Raw genomic sequence first — 19,495 nt, 5'->3', positions numbered from 1 at the left:
CGCCAATATTTTCGAATTACATTAAACTGCCAAATTCGATAAAAATGTGAAACATTTAATTAAATTGGTATTTAAAAAATAGCGTGTGGACTTTCAATAATTAATTTAAAGCCTTTTAAAAATCGAGGTTTTTAATTACAAAGACATTTAATTAATTATTATTAAATTAAATTTTAAAAAAAGGGAGCGCTTGGGGTATTATTTTGCAAGGTCGGCCCCCTCTTTTATTAAATTTTATTTGTTTTTTGGGCCTATTTTCCAAGTCGGCCTAGGGGCAATTATCAAGATGAGCGCCTATATAAGAGGGGTGTGTTGAGCATGTTAATCCATCTTTCAATCATTTGTCCAAGCGCGATTTTGAAGGAGCAATAAAGGAGTGCGAAATCTGGTCCAGGAAGGAGCGATCTTTGTTGAAGGCTAGAGGTGGTGAAGTTGATAGAAGAAGCACATTTTGAAGACTTCGATCCACATTTTGCTTAGCAAACTTGCTTAATTTTGCATCTTTTCTTAGATTTAGTTCTCAAGTGGAGGTATGGCGAGATTCTCCTAGTCTCAATTTTGAATTTTGAATTTTGAATTTCAAGTGGCTTAGTTAAATTTAGGAAATGATAACTCAAGATTTATCATGAAGTTTCCTAATTAAAATTTTGAATCTTCCTTTTAAAGTTTAATTTTTAGATTTCAAGATATATTACTAATTTTGAAATGTTGTGTAGGCATCAAATGGAGATCCCGGAGTTGGAAAATCAAGCCAGATCAAGGACGATCAAGCAAGGACAAGGACGACCTTCTTCGATCCAGCCTAGCATCGACAAGGACGGCTTTCTTTGGACTAACTTCATCAAGGGCGACTTCCCCAATCCAGCGTTCCAAGGCGAGGTACATCATCATCCTGCAAATCAAGGACACAAGAAGTCAAAGCAAAGGGTTCGTTGAAGAAGCAGATAGTTCCAGAAGAATTAATTAAAGCTAGCTTCTCAACAACATCAAGTTGAATATCTACCAAGTTCCAAGTGTCAAATGAGGTGGCATCCTAGTCATCGCTCATCCAGTTAGTGTGGTCCACCTCAGCATGTCCAGATTCGATATACCTAACTCATGGAAGGTGGCACAAATTCCGGTGTACCTACCCTGGCTATCCATTGGTCGATTTTTCTAGAGAGGACATGTGTCCAAGCAATACAATTTTATCATTGGTCAAGCATTAAATGTTATGTAATGGTTGTAACAAACCCTAATTAGGGTTTTCATTGTTGAATCTTGGCCATTGATCTCGAATTGATCTAAGCCATCGAATTGTATTGAGGGCACTATATAAGCCCTGACATTTCATTTTGTAAAGGCAATTAGCAATAGTTAGAAATAGTTAGGAATAGTTGGAAGCAGTTAGAATATAGTTGATAGAATAGCAATTAGAGTAGAGTAGAGAGAGAAGGCAAAAGATTGTTGCCAAGATGTTGTTGTAAAAGACTTGTAACTTCATTGAAGAAATGGTGAGATTTATGGGTCGATTCGACAATTTGCATGGTCTTTATACTTCTCATGTTTGATTTTATGATTAGATGAGTGGAAGAAATGTGCTTGATTGATGGTGAAATTCGTATATCCATACTACTAGCAGTTTGTTGATTGCAGACTTGCCTTGCGTAGTCAACTGGAATCATTCAGCTTAAGCTTAACTTCAATTGTCGCTTCTTCATTGATATGCATCAACCTGATGGTGTCTATGCCTGCAGTGATGATTTGAACATCATAAAGCTTTCCTTCGAAGATCGCACTAACCTTGTGGAGCTGTTCCTACGATGTCAAAACAAGACTTAGTTAGAATTTCATCAAAGATCATTCATTGCTCTTACATTCTTAGTATTAGGACTAGATCCTCTCTTCGCCCTCATCTTTTTTCCTTTTTTCAAATCTAAGCTAGTGAAAATCCTGTGTTCCAGCAATATTCAAAGCAAATCAGAAGTTCAGGCATCAAATGTAAGTCCCCTTGTGATTCCAGCAAATCACATCATACCACAAAGAGCTTATCCACACGTAGAGACCCTACATACAAGAACCTTGAAGTCATCCTGATTGATCCTTTTTCGCGACATCTTCAGCAATCAGAGGCTTTACTCAAGAGAGGATAAGGTACCCTTGGGTATTTTATTCTGTGTTTGATTGTGTACAAAATACACATCAACACTACCTCAAGTGGTGAAGTTCGCTCATCTCCCTTGAATCTTGAGTTCGCCCATCTATCTTGAATCTTGAAGTTCGCTCATCTATCTCGATTTGTGAAGTTCGCTCACCGTTTGTGATTTGTGAAGTTCGCTCATCTATCTTGAATTGTGAAGTTCGCTCATATGCCTTGATTTGTGAAGTTCGCTCATGTGGGCCTAAACATGAAGTTCGCTCATGTACCTCCAAACATGAAGTAAACTTGCCTTTCATCATCCTAAATTCGAAATTGTTTTCTCCTAAACATTTTAAGGCATCAATTCAACTTGAGGGAATGATCTATTAGCTGCTTTATATCTTGTTTTGAAACAAATTCACTCCTCTAGGCCCAAACATGAAGTTCGCTCTGTTGAATTTTAACACTTTCAGATTAATGTAAACTCAGAAAATCAGAATTTAATTACTAACTAAATTGATTAAATGAATAGTTTATAGTTTTCCAGATTTAAGCATAACCAAGAAAAGAACAAATAAGGACAAGACACGGTTACCCTGGGAAAACCTCCTAGGAGGAAAAACCCAGCCAGAAAAGATCCTCAGATCTGATTATGGATTATATTTATGAAGATTACAACACTTATCTCAAGTACTTGAAGGCAATTGCACTTAGGGCTGATGATGTCTTTCACGAGACTGCACTTTCACAAGCAACAAGTTGTCAAATCTGCTCCCTTTAACACTTCGAACAGCAGTCAGATCCAAACCCTAGGTCTGAATTATATTGCATACGAAACCTGCACTTTGCTGGTCTGCAGCCTTTAGCACTTCAGTTCACTCTCCTTATGGATGAATTTCACACTTTAATGGCAGATATAACTCCCTGTTATAGCAGACATATTTCACTGTAATATCTCTCCTTTAATTCACATAAGGCAGATATGAGTATTTCGCATGAACATTAATTAGTGAATGGTGATGAAGTTTATGTTTATTTATATGTGGCGCAATACTCCTAAACATGTCGGCTTGCCTTATAAATTAAAGACCTTTTAATTTATTTAATCTGAAATGTATTGGGATAGGGTTGGCCCTATCATGTTGGCGTGTTGGCTTGAATGTAGCGTGGAGTCTTTATTTGAAGTCGTGAGGTATAGGGCCCAACCCTACACGTTGGGGAAGGGGCTGGCCCCCTTGGGCGGATTCCAATGTTGCATAAGGCAATTGGAATCCGCCATCCCTAATTACAATCAACACGCTCATCTCCTCCAATTTGTGAAGTTCACGCATTAATGCTCAAACATGAAGTAAACCACTTGAGGGCTTGGAGATGAAGTGGATTTCAAACGAGTTTACCTTCAATCACTTTGTTGCTTATTGATTCAATCCTTAGGTTTCAAATGCTCAAACACACACTAAAACAAAGCTTTCAGGAGAAATTCGCTCTCCTACCTTCAAACATGAAGTTCGCTCCCCTAGCTCTATTCTTGAAGTTCGCTCTCCTAAGGCTGAACATGAAGTTCACTCCTGGGGGCTTGGAGATGAAGTAAATTGAAATTGAATACTAAGTGTTTTCTCATCACCTCGTTTCACTTCTCTCCATTCAAACTTACTAGATAAGGTTCTTAGAACAATTTCGCCCTCAGTCAAGGGTATTTGAAGTGAATTTCGCTCCTCATGAGAAGCATTTGAAGCTTTCGCCCTTTAACCTCTAGCACTTGGGGTGTCACTAATTAGCAGTTCTTTAGACTCTTCTATTGAGCTCATGATTGACTTCACATGGAATCTAGACCCTATGAACTTACTCATTTCACCTGCGAGAAGGAGAGACTAGACTAAGACGCTAGGACTTGAAAAAAAAGGGGGGTCCTGTTGTGACGTTTTCACACATCGCCCCATTGCAAATGGGGACCCCCTACGTTTTAGGCTCTCCTGGTCTTTTGGCTTGTGTTTTTGGGTTCTTTTCGCAACAATCTCGTCAGTCTCTCTGCTTTGCAAGTGTTTGGGGGTCATATTGATTAAATCTGCTTTTTTGTTTGAGCGAATTTGGTGAAGTCTACTGCCTGTTTCATCAATTTTAGGGTTTCTACCTCCAGTCCTAGATTTTAGGGGGTTTCTTTTAGGGTTTTGGAAAAATTGAATTTAGAACTGAAATCGGGACTCTTCAAGGAACCTCCCAATAAAATTTGAGCGATTTCTGAGCACTTACTATTTTTAGTAAGTTTCATTGTCACCTGGATTGGTCTAATTTTGCCAAAAGTCAAACTTACTATTTTTAGTAAGTTTCTATTTTTAGTAGGTGTTTTTCTGACCTATTTTGCCCAAACCTTGACATTTTGAAACACTTACTATTTGGGAAAATCTATTTTTGGCAAGATCTTCATAGGAAAACACTAAAAGATGAATATCTCTGAAGACGCTGAAGACTGAACGTCCCTAAAGACCATTTCTAAATCCGGAAGAGTCAGAAGGCAGACAAGTTGGATAAAAAAAATGGTTAAGTTTGGAACTCCTATTCCAGAAGAGGAAAGCATGCAAAATCATCCAAGTCTGGAAATTCTCATCAATCCACCAATGTCATCCTGATCCGAAAATGGCCTGAAATTTGACTGTTTGAAAATTTGAAAGATCTTCCAAAATCCAGAATTTGCATTATGATTCCTAGGGACCTGAAACCACTCTCAAACATCCTGACAATATATATGAAACATAACTTAAAGTATAAGAAAGGAAAAAGACATATTGAAGATGCTACTTTACTTAAATGTTATATTTCATATATATACATGTCTTGAATTGGTAGAAAACATCAAATTCCTCGTTCATGGCAAAAATCCGCCCAAGCACTCATCAGGGCACCAAAACAGAGGTCTCATGGAGGATTCACAGATTGATGAATTCCTCCTCCACAACAAAATTCCGCTCGAGGCCAAGGATAGACGCCAAAATGGATGTCTCATGGAGGATTCACAAATTGACAAAATTCCTCCTCCAGGCAAAATTCCGCCCAACACTTAGGTAGGGCGCTGAAGTAAAGAGGTCAAGGAGGGAAGGAAAAGTTGTGAATTCCTTCCTCAGGTGAAATAGCGCCCAAGCCATGATCAAGGCGCCAAACAAGAGAGCTGAAGGAAAATGGAAGAACAATGAAAATCCATGACCCAAGCAAATTAGCGCCCAAGCACAGGATGGGGCGCCAAATCCATGAAGGCATGGAAGAATGCTCAAACTCATGAATTCCTCCTCCATGGAGAATTTGCGCCCAAGGGTTCATCAAGGCATCAAAACACACAAGGCGTGGAAGATGGAGAAAATTCAAGATTCCAGGGAATGGAGGGATCAACGCCTTGGCCAAGGAAAGGATGTTGAAATGGCCAAGTCAGGAAAAGAAAATCAAAGGAAGGAAGAAATTCCATGGCAGAGTGAATTCCACGCCTTGAGAGGAATTGCACCCTACTCCTTAGGAGGGCGTCAAATTGGCCCAGGCATGGAAAATCCAAGAAGGTCCAAAATTCCATCACCAAGTGAGATTTGTGCGTAAGGAAGGTACTAGGATGCCAAAACTTGATGGTCATGGAAAGCTTCAAAATCACAAAATTCCTTACCAATGCAGAATCATTGCCCAAGTTCAAAGGCAAGTGCCCAAGTCAAGGTATCAAGGAAGAGCATTGAAAGGATGAATTTCCTCTATCAAAGTCAAAATCCCATACCCAGTCAGGAAGTTGAAAATTTTCTAAGGCATGGAAATAATGAAACTCCTTCATCAAAGTGAATTCCACACCCAAGCCGGAAAACTGAGGAAATTGTCTAAGGCATGAAAATCCAAGGGTCAAGGAGAAATGGAAAAGCAGAAATCCCCTCAGGAAAGTTTTTGAAATTTCCATTTTTGGACACCAAATCTTATCAAAATCCGAAAATTCTTGCAGATTTGGAATCATGAGAGAATTTTCTCTCTCTTGGACCCGGGTCCTAAATTTTAGGAAAGTTCCTAAAAAATAGAAGGTGGTCGAAAAGTGTTGGAAATCTCCTCCAGAGCAAGAAAAGTTCTAGAAACTTCAAAAAAACTCTTCATGGATCAAATTCTTCTCTCCTGAAGTTTTCTCTCTCCAGGGTTTTTTCTCGCCAAATGGCGACTCGGTCATTGCATGTTGAATTTATGGCAGATTCTTTTTGCATGCAGCCGCCACATGTGGAAATGATGGAGCATTTATGACATAATGGGGTGATTTTTGCATGGATGAATATCCAACGCATGTTGGGTGAATTTGAAAGAGGTGGTGCATTTAATGTGCAATGGATGCTATTTTGGGTACTTTTGAATTAATTGTATATGGGCATGATGGGTTATTAATTGGAGATTCCCACCTTGTTGCATCTTGAGTGGAGAATCTTTTAGGGAAAACCCTAATTAGGGTTTGCATGTAATCATGGCCTAAGGCCTATATAAAGGGGTGACCCCCTCATTCATAAAAGGGGGGGAGCCTTGTATGAAATTGTTGCAATAAGTTTTGAGATAATAAAAGTGAAACATTGTTCTCTGATGGTGTCCACTTAAGTTATTTTTTCAAAGCTTGCATGGTTTCACGTTCCTCACTTAGATCAGAAATAGTAAAGTGCTTTGATTTCAATGGAGAATATAATGGTGTCCGATGAATTTCTATGGTTCATACTTTTTGCATCTTGTTGATTGTAAGTTGCAGTGTAAAGTTAGTCTGAGCCCCCTAAATTCGTGCTAAGTTCGATTGTGGATAGTCGTTTGAATTGTGCCGTTTTGGGTATTCAAATGTACTTTCTCGATTTGAAAATCCTCTTGCATCCCCAGAAGATTGCACCAGTTCTTGCAGAGTTGTAGTTAAACTTGGCGAAGCAGAACTTGGTTTATTTGAAATTTGTCCACCGGAGCACTATTTATTGTTATCACTGCCCTTAGGAGTAGATTTAGATCCTTCTAAACCCTTTCCCCTTTACTTTCAGTTCATTCTAGTCCATTCAAAGCAGAAGCATCACAGAATTGCCATATCTGATGATGGAGTTCCAGCCACAACAAAGAAGTGAAAGGATGATGCAAACGTAAGGCCCCTTGGCCTTACCAGCAATCACATCAGCCAACTGAGTCACGTCCGTAGCATAAATGAACCTTGGAGTCGATTGTTTGAACTTCTTGCAATCTTAGCATGCAATCGCACTTTCATCAAGAGAGAGTGAAGTAACTGCTAGGCAACTTTATTCTGTGTTTGACGTAGTCATAAAAAACACGTCAATAGGTCCCCATCTTGATGGGGCAATGTATGAAATGGTCACAACACTTGGTCTCTACAACCCACTGTTGTGCTAGGGTTTGTCTATACTTAGGTGTCTTGCAATCAATTAGACATGAGGCACCATTCATTGCAACAAGATTTTTTGTTCTTGTAGGGGTAAGTTTGTTCGTCTTTGGAGAATGGGTAAAGCTATAAGTAGACCAATTCCTCTCAGTGCAAGAGGAACTAGAAACCTATGAGAAGAAGAATGGCAAATGCACACAACAGACTTGGAGGTCAATAGATTGTCCATCAACTGGCTTGGTTTGTACTAGACTGTGCTTGGCAATCCTTGCCAAAGTAGTGTAGCCATCTAGTTTTGTGAACTTCATCCACTCGACACTAATTGACGAAGCTTCCTTTGGACTATGAATTTTTTTGAAGGCCTTTATGAGGCCATTCTCATCTAGTGATCATTAGTAGGGAGAATTCTACTAAGTAGTTCCACATACCATTTTGGATTCAAGCCATAGGCAACCATGGGTAGAGGGACGTTCAACTTCACCCTCCTTTTTTAGATGATGGGGAAAATATGCTCATTGTACAACTTTAGGGTGGGGTCTCTCTTGCAAATGGTGGCCTTCATTTTCCAAGCATTCTATCAATGCACTTGTTGATCTCCCCAAGACTAGAAATATTAGAATGATGGTGAAAATAGGTTGTACAAAAGATGTGATGTATTTCACATTCAACCAAAAAGTATCATTGATCACAGTCGTTCACCTTCATCCCTTGTTCAATCTTTGACTTCTTCCACTTGTTCCAATCCTATGCCATGACCATAAGTTGCAATGGATTTTGCAACTCTAGCATCCTCTCTAATATGATGTCCATAGCGTGGGATGGCTTTGGGAGGACCTATCATGCTTCTTCTCGCACACTTTAACGTGTTTGAAATGATGTCATAGATATCATATTAATATCACGTGTTATGGACTAACCCTAATTTTGGATATATATTATATGTGTATATGTTTCTTATGTTATGACTGCAGGATTCGATTCTAGGATCACATTATTTTAAGACATATTTTACTTGGTAAAGATGTAACTGTAATTCTAATTTGTTGCAATGATGATTGTAGGGCAAACTCTAGGGCAATTAGGAAGGGGACATTACAGTCTCAACTGGTTTGAGGAATATGTTTTTTACAAAGGTTTGAAACAAAGCCAATGTAATGTGGTGGTTGCAACTGAACATTTGCACCTCCCTTGCATCCACCAGCACTTGTTTCACCCACCCTATCTTTTTGATGTATTTGAGTGCATTGTTCATAGCATGCACACAAGGGGTCCAATTGGTGCTTATATGTAGATTGAATCAACATAGCTGCTGCCCTACAAACATTTGTTGTTTCAGTAATCACTTGCACTATGGTTTGAGAACCATTCTCCTCAATTGCCTCTCTTAGCATTTGAAACCAAAATCCAACATTGTTTTTCTAAGTAATTGTTTGTCTGCAAGAAGTAAGGTCCAATGATGCATGAAATGCTAATGCTGATGAGTGGATGGTGCCTATTATCTGCTCATCTATCCATGATTATGCTACAACCATGCATTACCCATTTGACCTTGCTCTTCTCCATCAACAAGTTAACCTTGGAGTAACTTTTTTCCAAGAGAATGGTTGTCTATCTAGTCTCGCTAGCACCTACATAACTAGGACCAGCTTTGCTCATTTTTTTCAAGCATTTCCTTGTACAAAGGAGATCGAGCAACGTGAAAGGAATGCTGTTAGTGAAATAGAAATCGGCAACAACCTCATTTTCAACCTCCCTTCCTTGTACGTTGAACATATCTATGATTGGGTTTAGTGATGACGAGTTTGTAGCTTTCCTTTTCCCCCTTGATTCAATCATATTCACCTCAAATGATGGAAATGAAGGTGGTCTACCTGAAATTGAAACTTGTGGTGTACCAGAAATTGTGGGTGCAGTGATGTCCCCTTGAAAATGTTTGACCATCTTAGCTCTCATTTAAAGTGAGTCTTTGATAATGCCCAACCTCTTTATGAGGGAGATGCAAAAAGTGTTTATAACCCTCATAATGCTGCCATTCCAGCCATCTAGGCAAATGTTTCATTTCCATTTTTTACTTCCACCTAAATTGGGTACTCTATTTGTGTCAAGTATTGTTACAAACTGCTGCACAGATTTTTCTTGTTAAATTGTGCTTTGGCATATTTTGCCAACAACTTGAAAAGGCAATCAAAATCAGCAATAAAATTGAATGTATGCATCTTGATTCTTGAAACGGATGCAACATAAAATGACAATATCAAGATATAAAAGTAAAAACAGGCACAATGGACTTCTAAATTTCAATCTTTTGTCTTATAAGTCAAGACTTAGCGATAAAATAAACTTATCAGAATTTGACCGGTTACTTTAAATGGATAAGAGCATTTAAGAAGACTTGAGAGCTCCTTTGTTGTGGGATGATGAAAATGGGGTTGAGTGACAGTGACAATCAAATTTGATTCGTATTGTATCTACTATCAAAGAGTCAAGACAACAACAAAAAAAGAGAAACAATAAAAATAAAAATTTCAAAACTGAAAAACAGGGATTTGAATTTTTATTGCATACGTGTGGGCTGTAACCTTTGGCTTTTCCTCTTCTTTGCAAGCAAATCCTCAAAAAACGTCAGTTGTAGATTGATATCAGTAGTTTGAACTTGCAACAAACTGCACAATGTTCTGAAAACGTGCTAAAAGACCTTGCTGTTTATCACTGTAACAGTTGACAGGGACTGAACTTTTAAGCTGAATGCATGAAATGAAAAACTAGAATTATAGACATAAACCTAATTTTTTCAGATGCTAAGAGGGCTTGTAGGGTCCTGTTGACATGTCTGAAATCGCATCGCTACGACTCCATCAGGCCAGCGCAGAATAAAATGATTTTGCCGAGTATCCTATCCTCTCTTGAGATAAGGAAATCCCTAATGCTGGTTTTGTTGACCAAAGGGGACGACCTCAAGGTTTTGATTGTCAGGTCTTGACTGCGGGATTACTCAGTGATTGATGTGATTGCTGGAAGCACAAGGGGACTTACGATTTGCAACAAGGTGGTCTGTTGTGATTCTCAGACTACGAAATAAGATCAAAAGGGAAGGGTTCAGGAAGCCTAAGGATAAGGATGATAACAACTGATGCAGCGGGTAGACAGATTTCGATAAACCAATTCTTATTTCGCCAGAGATACCCTCACAACTAGACAAAAACAGTGCAAGCTCCAAGGGATGAAGGATTTTCAGACCGGAGACACTCGTTTTAGGCACCCAATTCTGGTGCAGCCTAAGACGAACACCTGCAGTTGAACTAAGCACAGTTTGGGTTCAGACTAACCATGCACAGTGACCTACAATCAACAGACCCCCAATGGTATGAACTAGAAATGCATCAAATACCCCTCCACACTTCGCCATTAAAATCCTTGCACTCTAAAATTTAACCAACTGAAAGAAACCATGCAAACAGTCTAAAACAAAGACAACAAACACCATACTTCAATGTTCATATATTTTCTTTAGCTGCTATTACAACAATTTCTGCAACATCTCCATGCTACACTTAAAATCTAATCTATTCTAACTCTAAAATCCAACCACAAAATTCTAACCACAAAATTCTCCAACTGTCTAACCCTTAGCAAAAGAAAGGCCTCTGCCTTTTATAGAATTTACAATATTGAATTAGAGGCTAGGATTGACTGCATCCAAGGGCTGCAACCTGCCATCCAGAAACTAGCAGCCTTAACCCATGCCCATTAAATTCTCACTCATCCATTCAACCACAATTCCAACTACCTGCCACTATTTGGCTTTAATTCGGTCAATCCGGTAGTTGGACATAACTGTCCACAACTGTCTTGTTTCCCCTTTCTTTCAAAATATCTTAAGTGGGGCCCACAAATAGTTTTACATTAAAACAGTTTCAGTTTAAAACTGAATTCCTGGAATTAAATCCAGTTGTGTACTTTTCCTGAGAATGCATGATTGTTGCATTTAGAGTGTTCTTCGGTTTTGGTGGTGAACTTTAACTTTGTTCAACGGCATTGTTCCTAATGTTCGGTTTAGATCTCGTGCTCTTGCAGTACGTTCCAACATCTTTTCTTTTCCAGTCTTCAGCGCCTGGCCTTGATTGTGATCCTTCTTCGATTTGCGTTTCACTTTTTTCTCCTGGTTCTCTGATGATGTCCTGTGACCTGCGAACAATCAACCTTACTTTAATAAATCAATTTGAAAAATTAAATAATTTAATTTAACAAATATCAAATTTTAATGCCTGGCTTCATCTTGTGGGGTTCGGGCCTTGAGAAGCTCTTTGTGAGATGTATCTTTTGAAACTCCCACTTCTTATATGAAGTTCGATCTGTCTTCTTGATTCGCTCTTCTATTTAGACAAAATTCGGGCTAAGAGGTGAACTACGAAAGATTTACTCTTTTTAAATGCTTTATGTCTCTTTAGGGGAACTTGGGTATTTACACCAAACTGCGTGGGATTTTATCTTATAAGTTTTACCTTTACCTCTGTGATTTTGAAGTTTTAATGCTGCATTTTCATTTCGGTGTTTCACGCTGAAATTTGGGGTTTGGGCTCCTGCGATTTTCAAATTCTAACGTTTAACTCCCTATTTCCCGCTTCACGCCTAAGTTGGAGAAGAATGCCGTTTTTGAAGACTTAGACTTAGCGATTTACCTTGATTGAAACTTTCGGCATTTTCAACCACTGCGAGCTCTTATACTTTGCGATTTTAGAATTCTGCAAACCTCTTGAAACTGGGCGATTTTTGAATGGCAAACTTCGGGGGTTTGGATGGTTTGCTAACTATTAACTTCTGCGATCTTCCCTTGGATGCCAAGCTTGGGCGTTTTGTTCTTCTTCAACAAACTATTTAACCTTTGCGGTTTTCCCTATGCCGTTGAAAATGGGGTTTATGGTATTTCTGCAAGGTTTTATATTTTGCGATTTTTGCTTCACGTGAACTTTGGCGGATTGAAAGCGATTGCAAGGTTTTATACAAACTTAAAAACTCCGCGATCTTCCTATGGATGTCGAACTTCGGCGATTTAGTATAGTTTGCAACCTTTTAACTTCAAAACTTTTTGTGATTCTGTAGTTCGCGAACTTCGGCGAATGAGAGGCCCTTTCAAACTTAAAACTTTGGCAATTACGCCTTCGTTGCCGAAATCGCGTTTTGAGTCTTTTTCAAACTTTTATAAAAATCGTGATTTACCCTTGGATAAAAACCTTGGCGATTTTCACTTGATTGGAATTTTCATATTTCTGCGATTTCTATATTTCGGGATTTTGACATGGTTTGTAAAATTTATAAATTCCTTGCAATTCTCCCTTGGTTGGCGAAAATCGGGGATTTCACCTATTTTGCAAACTTTCTAAACTTTGACTTTACGCCCTATAGCGAATTTCGGAGAATGAAGGGGTTTTTGCAAACTTAGAACATCGCGATTCCACCATCTTGAAACTTCGGCGAGTTTGGACTTGATGCAAACTCTAAACTTTTAGCACTTCTCCCTTTTATGCTGAACTTCGGCGATTTGGATAGCTTTGTAAACTTTTTAAAAAACTTTTGTGATTTTCTACTCTACCGAACTTTGGCGTTTTTAGGCATTTGCAAATTCTTAACTTTTTTGACATTTTAGCATTTTTCCTCCTTAGTGCGAATTTCGGGATTTTAACGTCCGTTTGCAAACTTTGGACATTCTTTTTTGGCCCACTAAGGTATTTCACACGATTGTCTTCCTTCTGAGATTTTCAGGAGATGGCAAAAAAAATCCCCGGGGGTCCCCTGAACCAGGGGTGTGTGTGAGAGCACAACAGGTCCACAAAAGGTGTTTGTGGGTTTTTAAGTTTTTAAAAAAAGTCCGTGTTGTTTTTTGTTTGACTGCAAATTCTTTTTGGCCCCAGGGGACATCAGGACATTCATGGGACAGCTTGGTGATTCCAAAAAGGGGGATGTCTCTAGGGGATGCCCCCATTTTAAGAAAAATTCTGGAATGAGGGGTTTGGGGGGCAGGGGTGGGTGGATGTTTTGTCCTCATCCCTGCATCTGGAAACACCTGAAAAGCAAGGGGGATGTATCCCCAGGAAACACTGAAAAAATATAACGAGTATTTGATTAATATTATAATATAGTATAAATTTTATTCATGAAGAGTTGAAACACATACCCATTCTTTTGTTGGGTTGGCTGCTCTGTTTCTTGCTGGTTTGGCACAAGATTTATCAAGTTGTGGCACACTCTAGTAGAAATCTGTTTATTCTAAGTTCTAACACAGCATGTGCCTAGGCACTGTGCACATGCATTCCTATTTGTTGACCAATTGTGGAATGCCAAATATTTCTAATATACATTTATAAGATTGAGCAACTTGATGAACACTAGAATTAGCTGTCATCACAAATTCAATTTTATATTCAGCCAACATATTTAAAAACATTATTTTTTCCCCCAAAAAGGAAGAAAGTAATACGACAACAAAAACACAAAAAAAGTTAGTACACAAATCATGTTTAACTCAATTTCCTCCAACCAGTATATCCTTTTCCCATCCCAAACAATCCTCACTATAACTGATCTTGATCTTCCTTCTTTTTCCAAACAATTTTATGAGTTCCAAATCCATGCCAACCAATTGTGATTTCTCTTGGTATTCCAGTCCTAGTGTTGTATCCATATTATGCATTCATTGTGGTTCTCTTCCATGGGATTGTGTTACCCATCGATGTATACCCCTTCCTTATTTTGAATCATGTATGCTCATGCAGATATGCTTCTTTATATGGGGAAACGACCATCTATCTCCACCACACGTTAGTATACCAGCATTGGTATTAGAGCACTAATCTATATCTTCTGCTTTCAAACCGAGGCAACCTCACATCTGTGACCAATCCTCTAGGTTACTAGCTGGTTATTTGGCATCCATTGCACTAATGTAGAATACACATATCTAGGTTTATTTTGATACCATCTTTAAACTAGGGCTATTTAGTTCTTTGTTGTTCATTCCTAAACATGTCGACCTGTTTCTGATAAATATTTTGCCAAAAAAGGGTTAAATATTCACTCTACACTTCTTAGCATGACAAACTCTACATCAAGCAATTCATATATGTTCTGATAAATTTATTGTTGCCCGGTAAGGATATAATACTTTTCAATATAGCAAAGCTGGCCATAATTTTTATCTTCACAAGTAGAAATATTGTCTTGAATTAACATTGTGGGCAAACTGTAGTTTTAAAGAGGATGTTTTTCAAGACATGGTGGAGGATACCAATTGTGTTGTGAATTGCCTGTCATTGGCAGTATCAGAAACAATGTATTGGATGAAAGATATTTACAGGGATATAAATATGTACTTAGACCAAAATACACACCTTTAGAATGTTTCAAGAACAATCTTAGCGATGTGTGGTAGGAGGCACTACTGAAATAGGCCGAGCCTGTAATTTTTTTTTTATTTGAAGAATATTATGAATGTGTGGTAGGACGCAATACTAAAGGTTGATTTGTTTGCAACTATTTACATTTAATTTTGAAAATCTAAATGCTTTATCCGACATTATTGGTATGGAGGAAGTTTTCTGATCCTTATTAATTTTGTTAATACCACAATGACAAGATATGCAATAGTTTGACATTTTGGATTAAATTAAAAAAAACAAGTTTTTAAATTGTTGGCTTGAATTGCTACAGTTCATGATGTTCTGGGACTGAGTGGAAATGAATTTCAAAGTCTCTATCACTTCACTATTGGTACTGGAGTTTTGGACAAACGGATAATGAGCTTACCTGCTTATCCAGGTCCAACAATAGATGCATAATATTTAACCTTTTCAGGTATCTGTTACAAATTTATATTGTTTCAAATTGATTGGTTGTAAAAATTGTACGTTAAGATTATTTCATAAAATTAACATAACTCTTACAACTTAGTTATCTGCAGCTTGAGTCAATTGTTTTTGTTAAGTTACTTCATGAGAATTGCCTTGGTGAAGTTGAGGGAGTCATGGGTATATGCAGTATAGCAACACAACATTATTCTAAATCGTTGTGTACGAGGGCCACTGCATCAGCAAATTTTCTCATTTGAGGCATTGTTGTTGTATATATAAAAAATGACTTTGATGTAAAAATTATAATTACATGAGTGTCTACGGTGTTTTTACTTTGTAGATAAAAATTAGAAGTCACAAGGACTTTGGCGTTATAATCTTTTGTCTGGTAAAAAGGTGTAAAGTTTTTAGTTACTGTACAGAATGGAGTTAAACAGGCCATGCAATCGAATAGAGTCAATGGCTTAAGGTTTATTTTCAAAATCATTTGGTTAGTTTCTCTCTGATTTGCAGATTGTAGAATTGATGAGACAGATAAAGGGCAGGCCGATTAAGATTGGCCTTCAGCTGCCCATTTTACTTGTATAGCTGTTTTTATTTGTTATTAGTAATATTTTAATTTTCCAATTGTGTTTCACATTGCATATATTGCAATGCCTTATTATGTAAGCTTTCTTAGGTAGCTTGATGCTGAAGGATATTTATTCTACTTATTTTCATGCTTGTTCTATTTTGCCAGTCCAGAGTTCGAATTTTGTAGAATAATATACTATGGGGGGCTGGCATTGTTGGCACCATTTGGAAATCTTCAGTTATAGTTGGCATTGTCTTTATATTAGTGTGGTGTCTTATTGATTGGTTTTAGCATATACGGAAGCTCTTTTCAGATTAAATATCTTGTGATGGAGACTTTAAAGCATTGCAGAATTAAGCTTGCAAGCTGCATCATTTGGATGAAATATTAAGATTAATACAGCTAGGCATCATATCACAAGGTTTGGCTCGTAAATCACTGAAGATACTGTCTACAATTGAAATAAGTTGATTGTTGGTCCTGAGTACCATTATTAAGACTTTTATTATAAATTCTAGTTTAAACTGTATATTATCTAAAAGGGCTGCAATCTTAAATAATGTTTGTGTGGGCCATCTGTGACCAAACTTATTGTTTTTCATCTTTCGGACAGAGCACAATTTAGTTGGCTCTCTTTTCTTACAATAAAAACAAAAATGTGGCATATTTTGTGTGAAATGCAAAGGGATGGATCACATGTTTGAATCTCATAGCTACCATCTTACAAAGTGGGGCAAACAGGAAACTGTATTGTGAAACTGTTTGTAATGTCCCCTATTTATAAAGTGCCTTAAAATACTATAATTAGGGTTTTTCAGTTCTTAGGATAAGGGTTTAGGAAAGTGCCTTAGCCTCTGCTGTGGTCAACCTGCAAAACAAGGTCAGAAAGATACTACAAATTACATAAAGAAGTGACCTAAGTAAAGCATAAAAGAGATTCATATGACAAAGTCATAATCTTATGATTGAGATAACCTCAACACCGTGTGCTATTATGCAGGGCTGATAGGGTGTCTTGATTAATTGTTCAAGCATAATCACCTAGGGTGTCTTATACAATAGCTCCCCTACTTATTATGATCATGTAGGGTGTCTTATATAACAGTTCCCCCACTCATTATGATAATGTAGGGTGTCTTATAAGTTTATAACAGTCCCCCTACTCGATATGATCATGTAGGGTGTCTTATAACAGTTCCCCTACTCGATATGATCATGTAGGGTGTCTTTCATAACAGTTCCCCTACTCATATGATCAGTCTGGTTTATTCAGATTATAAATATTTGAATCGTAACCAGCATTCAGATGTATTACCAGTTGTTTGAATTATTATCAGAAGTTATTATCAATACTCAGATTATTATCAGCTAATTACTTTGTTACCAGTGCTCAAAATTATGATCAGTTATCTAATCTATTATCACTATCAGAATGGTTATTAAACTCCAGTTTATCCATCAGCACTTTAACAGTTACAGAGAACTAGTAATTTTCAGATTATTCCCAGTTTTATTTTCAAGTGTCATTGGATACTATATATCAGTGATCATTCTAATATATATGAGTATATAAAGGTAATTATTATCATTACTGGAAGAACGAACTTAGTATTTGCAGAAGTATTGGACTGATAATATACAGAGATTAAGATGGTAGTTGCAGTATATGCAAGTTTTAAACAAAAATACGTACCAGAATGTCTTAATGTCTTAAACATGGATATGACAGAGAGTCCCTTACTTATGGTCAGTTCAATCTGCTTATAGTAAACAATAACTGCTGTGAATATGAGAAGTTCTGCTGTTGTTTTATCTATTATGGGATAGAAATCGTATTTATGCCTTTCCTTTATATCTCTCAATGTGAGGAAAGGGTCACACTTCTTCGTCATTTATGCCCTTTGGCAAGACACACACCCTTTCACCATTCGCACCCTTTGAAAGAGTGCAACCCTTCATTATTTCTGCCCTTTGAAAGGGACACAACCTTTCACAATCAGATCTGCACTTCTGATTCTCAAATTATTCCCCCCTTCAAATGAGTTCTCATCTCCCTTTTATATCTCATGTTTGAGGGAGTCACAACTTTTCATTTTATGTCTTTTGACCATTCATTAACTTAATTAAATTTTAATTATATTCTTTTATATTTTAATTTAATTTTTTTAATATTTTAATTTTATTATTATTATTTATTATTAAATTATATTTCAAAGTGGGGACATTACACTGTTTCAGGTACTGTCCTCAGGACCTTGGTGGGTCACTACCATTTGGCTTTAAATTGGGTTGAGGGTACCTTTGAGTTGTGTAACAGTTATTAAAGTACAACTATTTTACCTAAAGAAAACAACTGTTGAATTATGGAAAATAATTGGGTCTAGTTGTCACATCCCTCGTATTATATTGTGTGGGCAAAATAAATAAAAAGTTCTTTCAAATGAAAAGGGGATAGAAGGACAAGATTGATGGGGCAGGTATGGGAGCCATAACATAGGAATGAAGAGTCTTGTTGCTATGGCTTTGCCAAAGGACAAGGTGCAAGGTATAGACATCCATCTAAGCTTAAAGGATAGAGGAAGTTCATCACATAGCTGGCTTGGTTCTTTGGGCCATTTTTGACTAGTTTACAGGGGCATCTGACAGCAAAGAGAGGGATGGCAACTCCTCATGGGCTTTTGTGTTGCAACAATTTTTTTTTTTTTTGTTGTTGTTGTGATGGTATGTGTGGAAGCTCATGATTTCCAGTAATATGGGCATTTAGATGCTTATCCCTTGATATCAAGCAAAAAATGAATTGCACCAAGTTTGCAAGTTATGATCTCATTGTCACCTGCAACCCTTGCATAATGTGTGTGGTTGTGCTCTTACTCATTGAGATTATGCATGTTCTCGGGGTTGAGACTGATAGATAGGTTTGGGGACCTATTGAGCATGCTCATGATTGGGTTCAGATTCCATAGAGAAGTCATACTTATGTTCGTAGTCTTTTCTTTCCCAATGAAGACAAAACAATAGAAAATCTAGGAAGGAATTGTAGAGTCATGTCACATTCTCCTACTTGGTTTTGTATATATTGTGCATAAAGAGAAATTCTCATTTGAAGGTTGCAGATCTTATGGTCATTTGCTAAAAACGCTCAAGATAAACACAAATAGAGATAAATTAGCAACCAGTCTCTTCAATATCGGCTAGGACACTAGAAACTCTTCGAATCACATGGTTTGTGATCAGATTGTTGAACGGAGGTAATTCTTCGCTTGATATTCTCATATCTAGGTATTGGTGCAGGCAAGGACCAGGTACCCAATGAAAGGTAGCCAATCCTTGCATCCAAACACAAAATTTAAACAAAAACACATTTACACCTTAAAATCTTGATGACATTTTATTGAACTAATAAGACATACATCACTCAATATCTCCTCATATGGTCAGATTAATGACCTGAAAATTCACTTGTTGGCGGTAATATTGTATGTAAGGGAATAAAAAGTAATTAATTAGGAAGTACTTTGTTTAGTAATGTAACCGAGGGTAGGTAGTTACGAGTGCGACAGTTGTCCCTGGCACCCCCTCGGTACCTTTATATACCA

The 19,495-nt window shown here is 37.5% G+C and overlaps 1 protein-coding gene across 2 annotated transcripts in view; it reads left to right on the top strand.

The window, feature by feature from the left end:
* LOC131052011 (uncharacterized) overlaps positions 1-15,952 on the top strand; it is a 73,759-nt gene extending 57,807 nt beyond the window's left edge. Inside the window, exons 3-4 of one of the 2 annotated variants that reach the window (XM_057986621.2) lie at positions 15,186-15,329; positions 15,436-15,952. In XM_057986621.2, the coding sequence (XP_057842604.2) occupies positions 15,186-15,313 (128 nt within the window). In that variant the 3' untranslated portion in view covers positions 15,314-15,329; positions 15,436-15,952. Of the gene's footprint in view, positions 1-15,185; positions 15,330-15,425 lie in introns of both variants that reach the window. The other variant, XM_057986620.2, reaches the window with a different exon arrangement.
* The last annotated feature ends 3,543 nt before the right edge of the window (positions 15,953-19,495 follow it).

Source organism: Cryptomeria japonica, chromosome 10 (assembly GCF_030272615.1).
Source record: "Cryptomeria japonica chromosome 10, Sugi_1.0, whole genome shotgun sequence".
Classification (NCBI taxonomy): Eukaryota; Viridiplantae; Streptophyta; class Pinopsida; order Cupressales; family Cupressaceae; genus Cryptomeria; species Cryptomeria japonica.
Note: the sequence above shows the minus strand (reverse complement) of the source record. Positions and strands in the feature narration are given on the sequence as shown.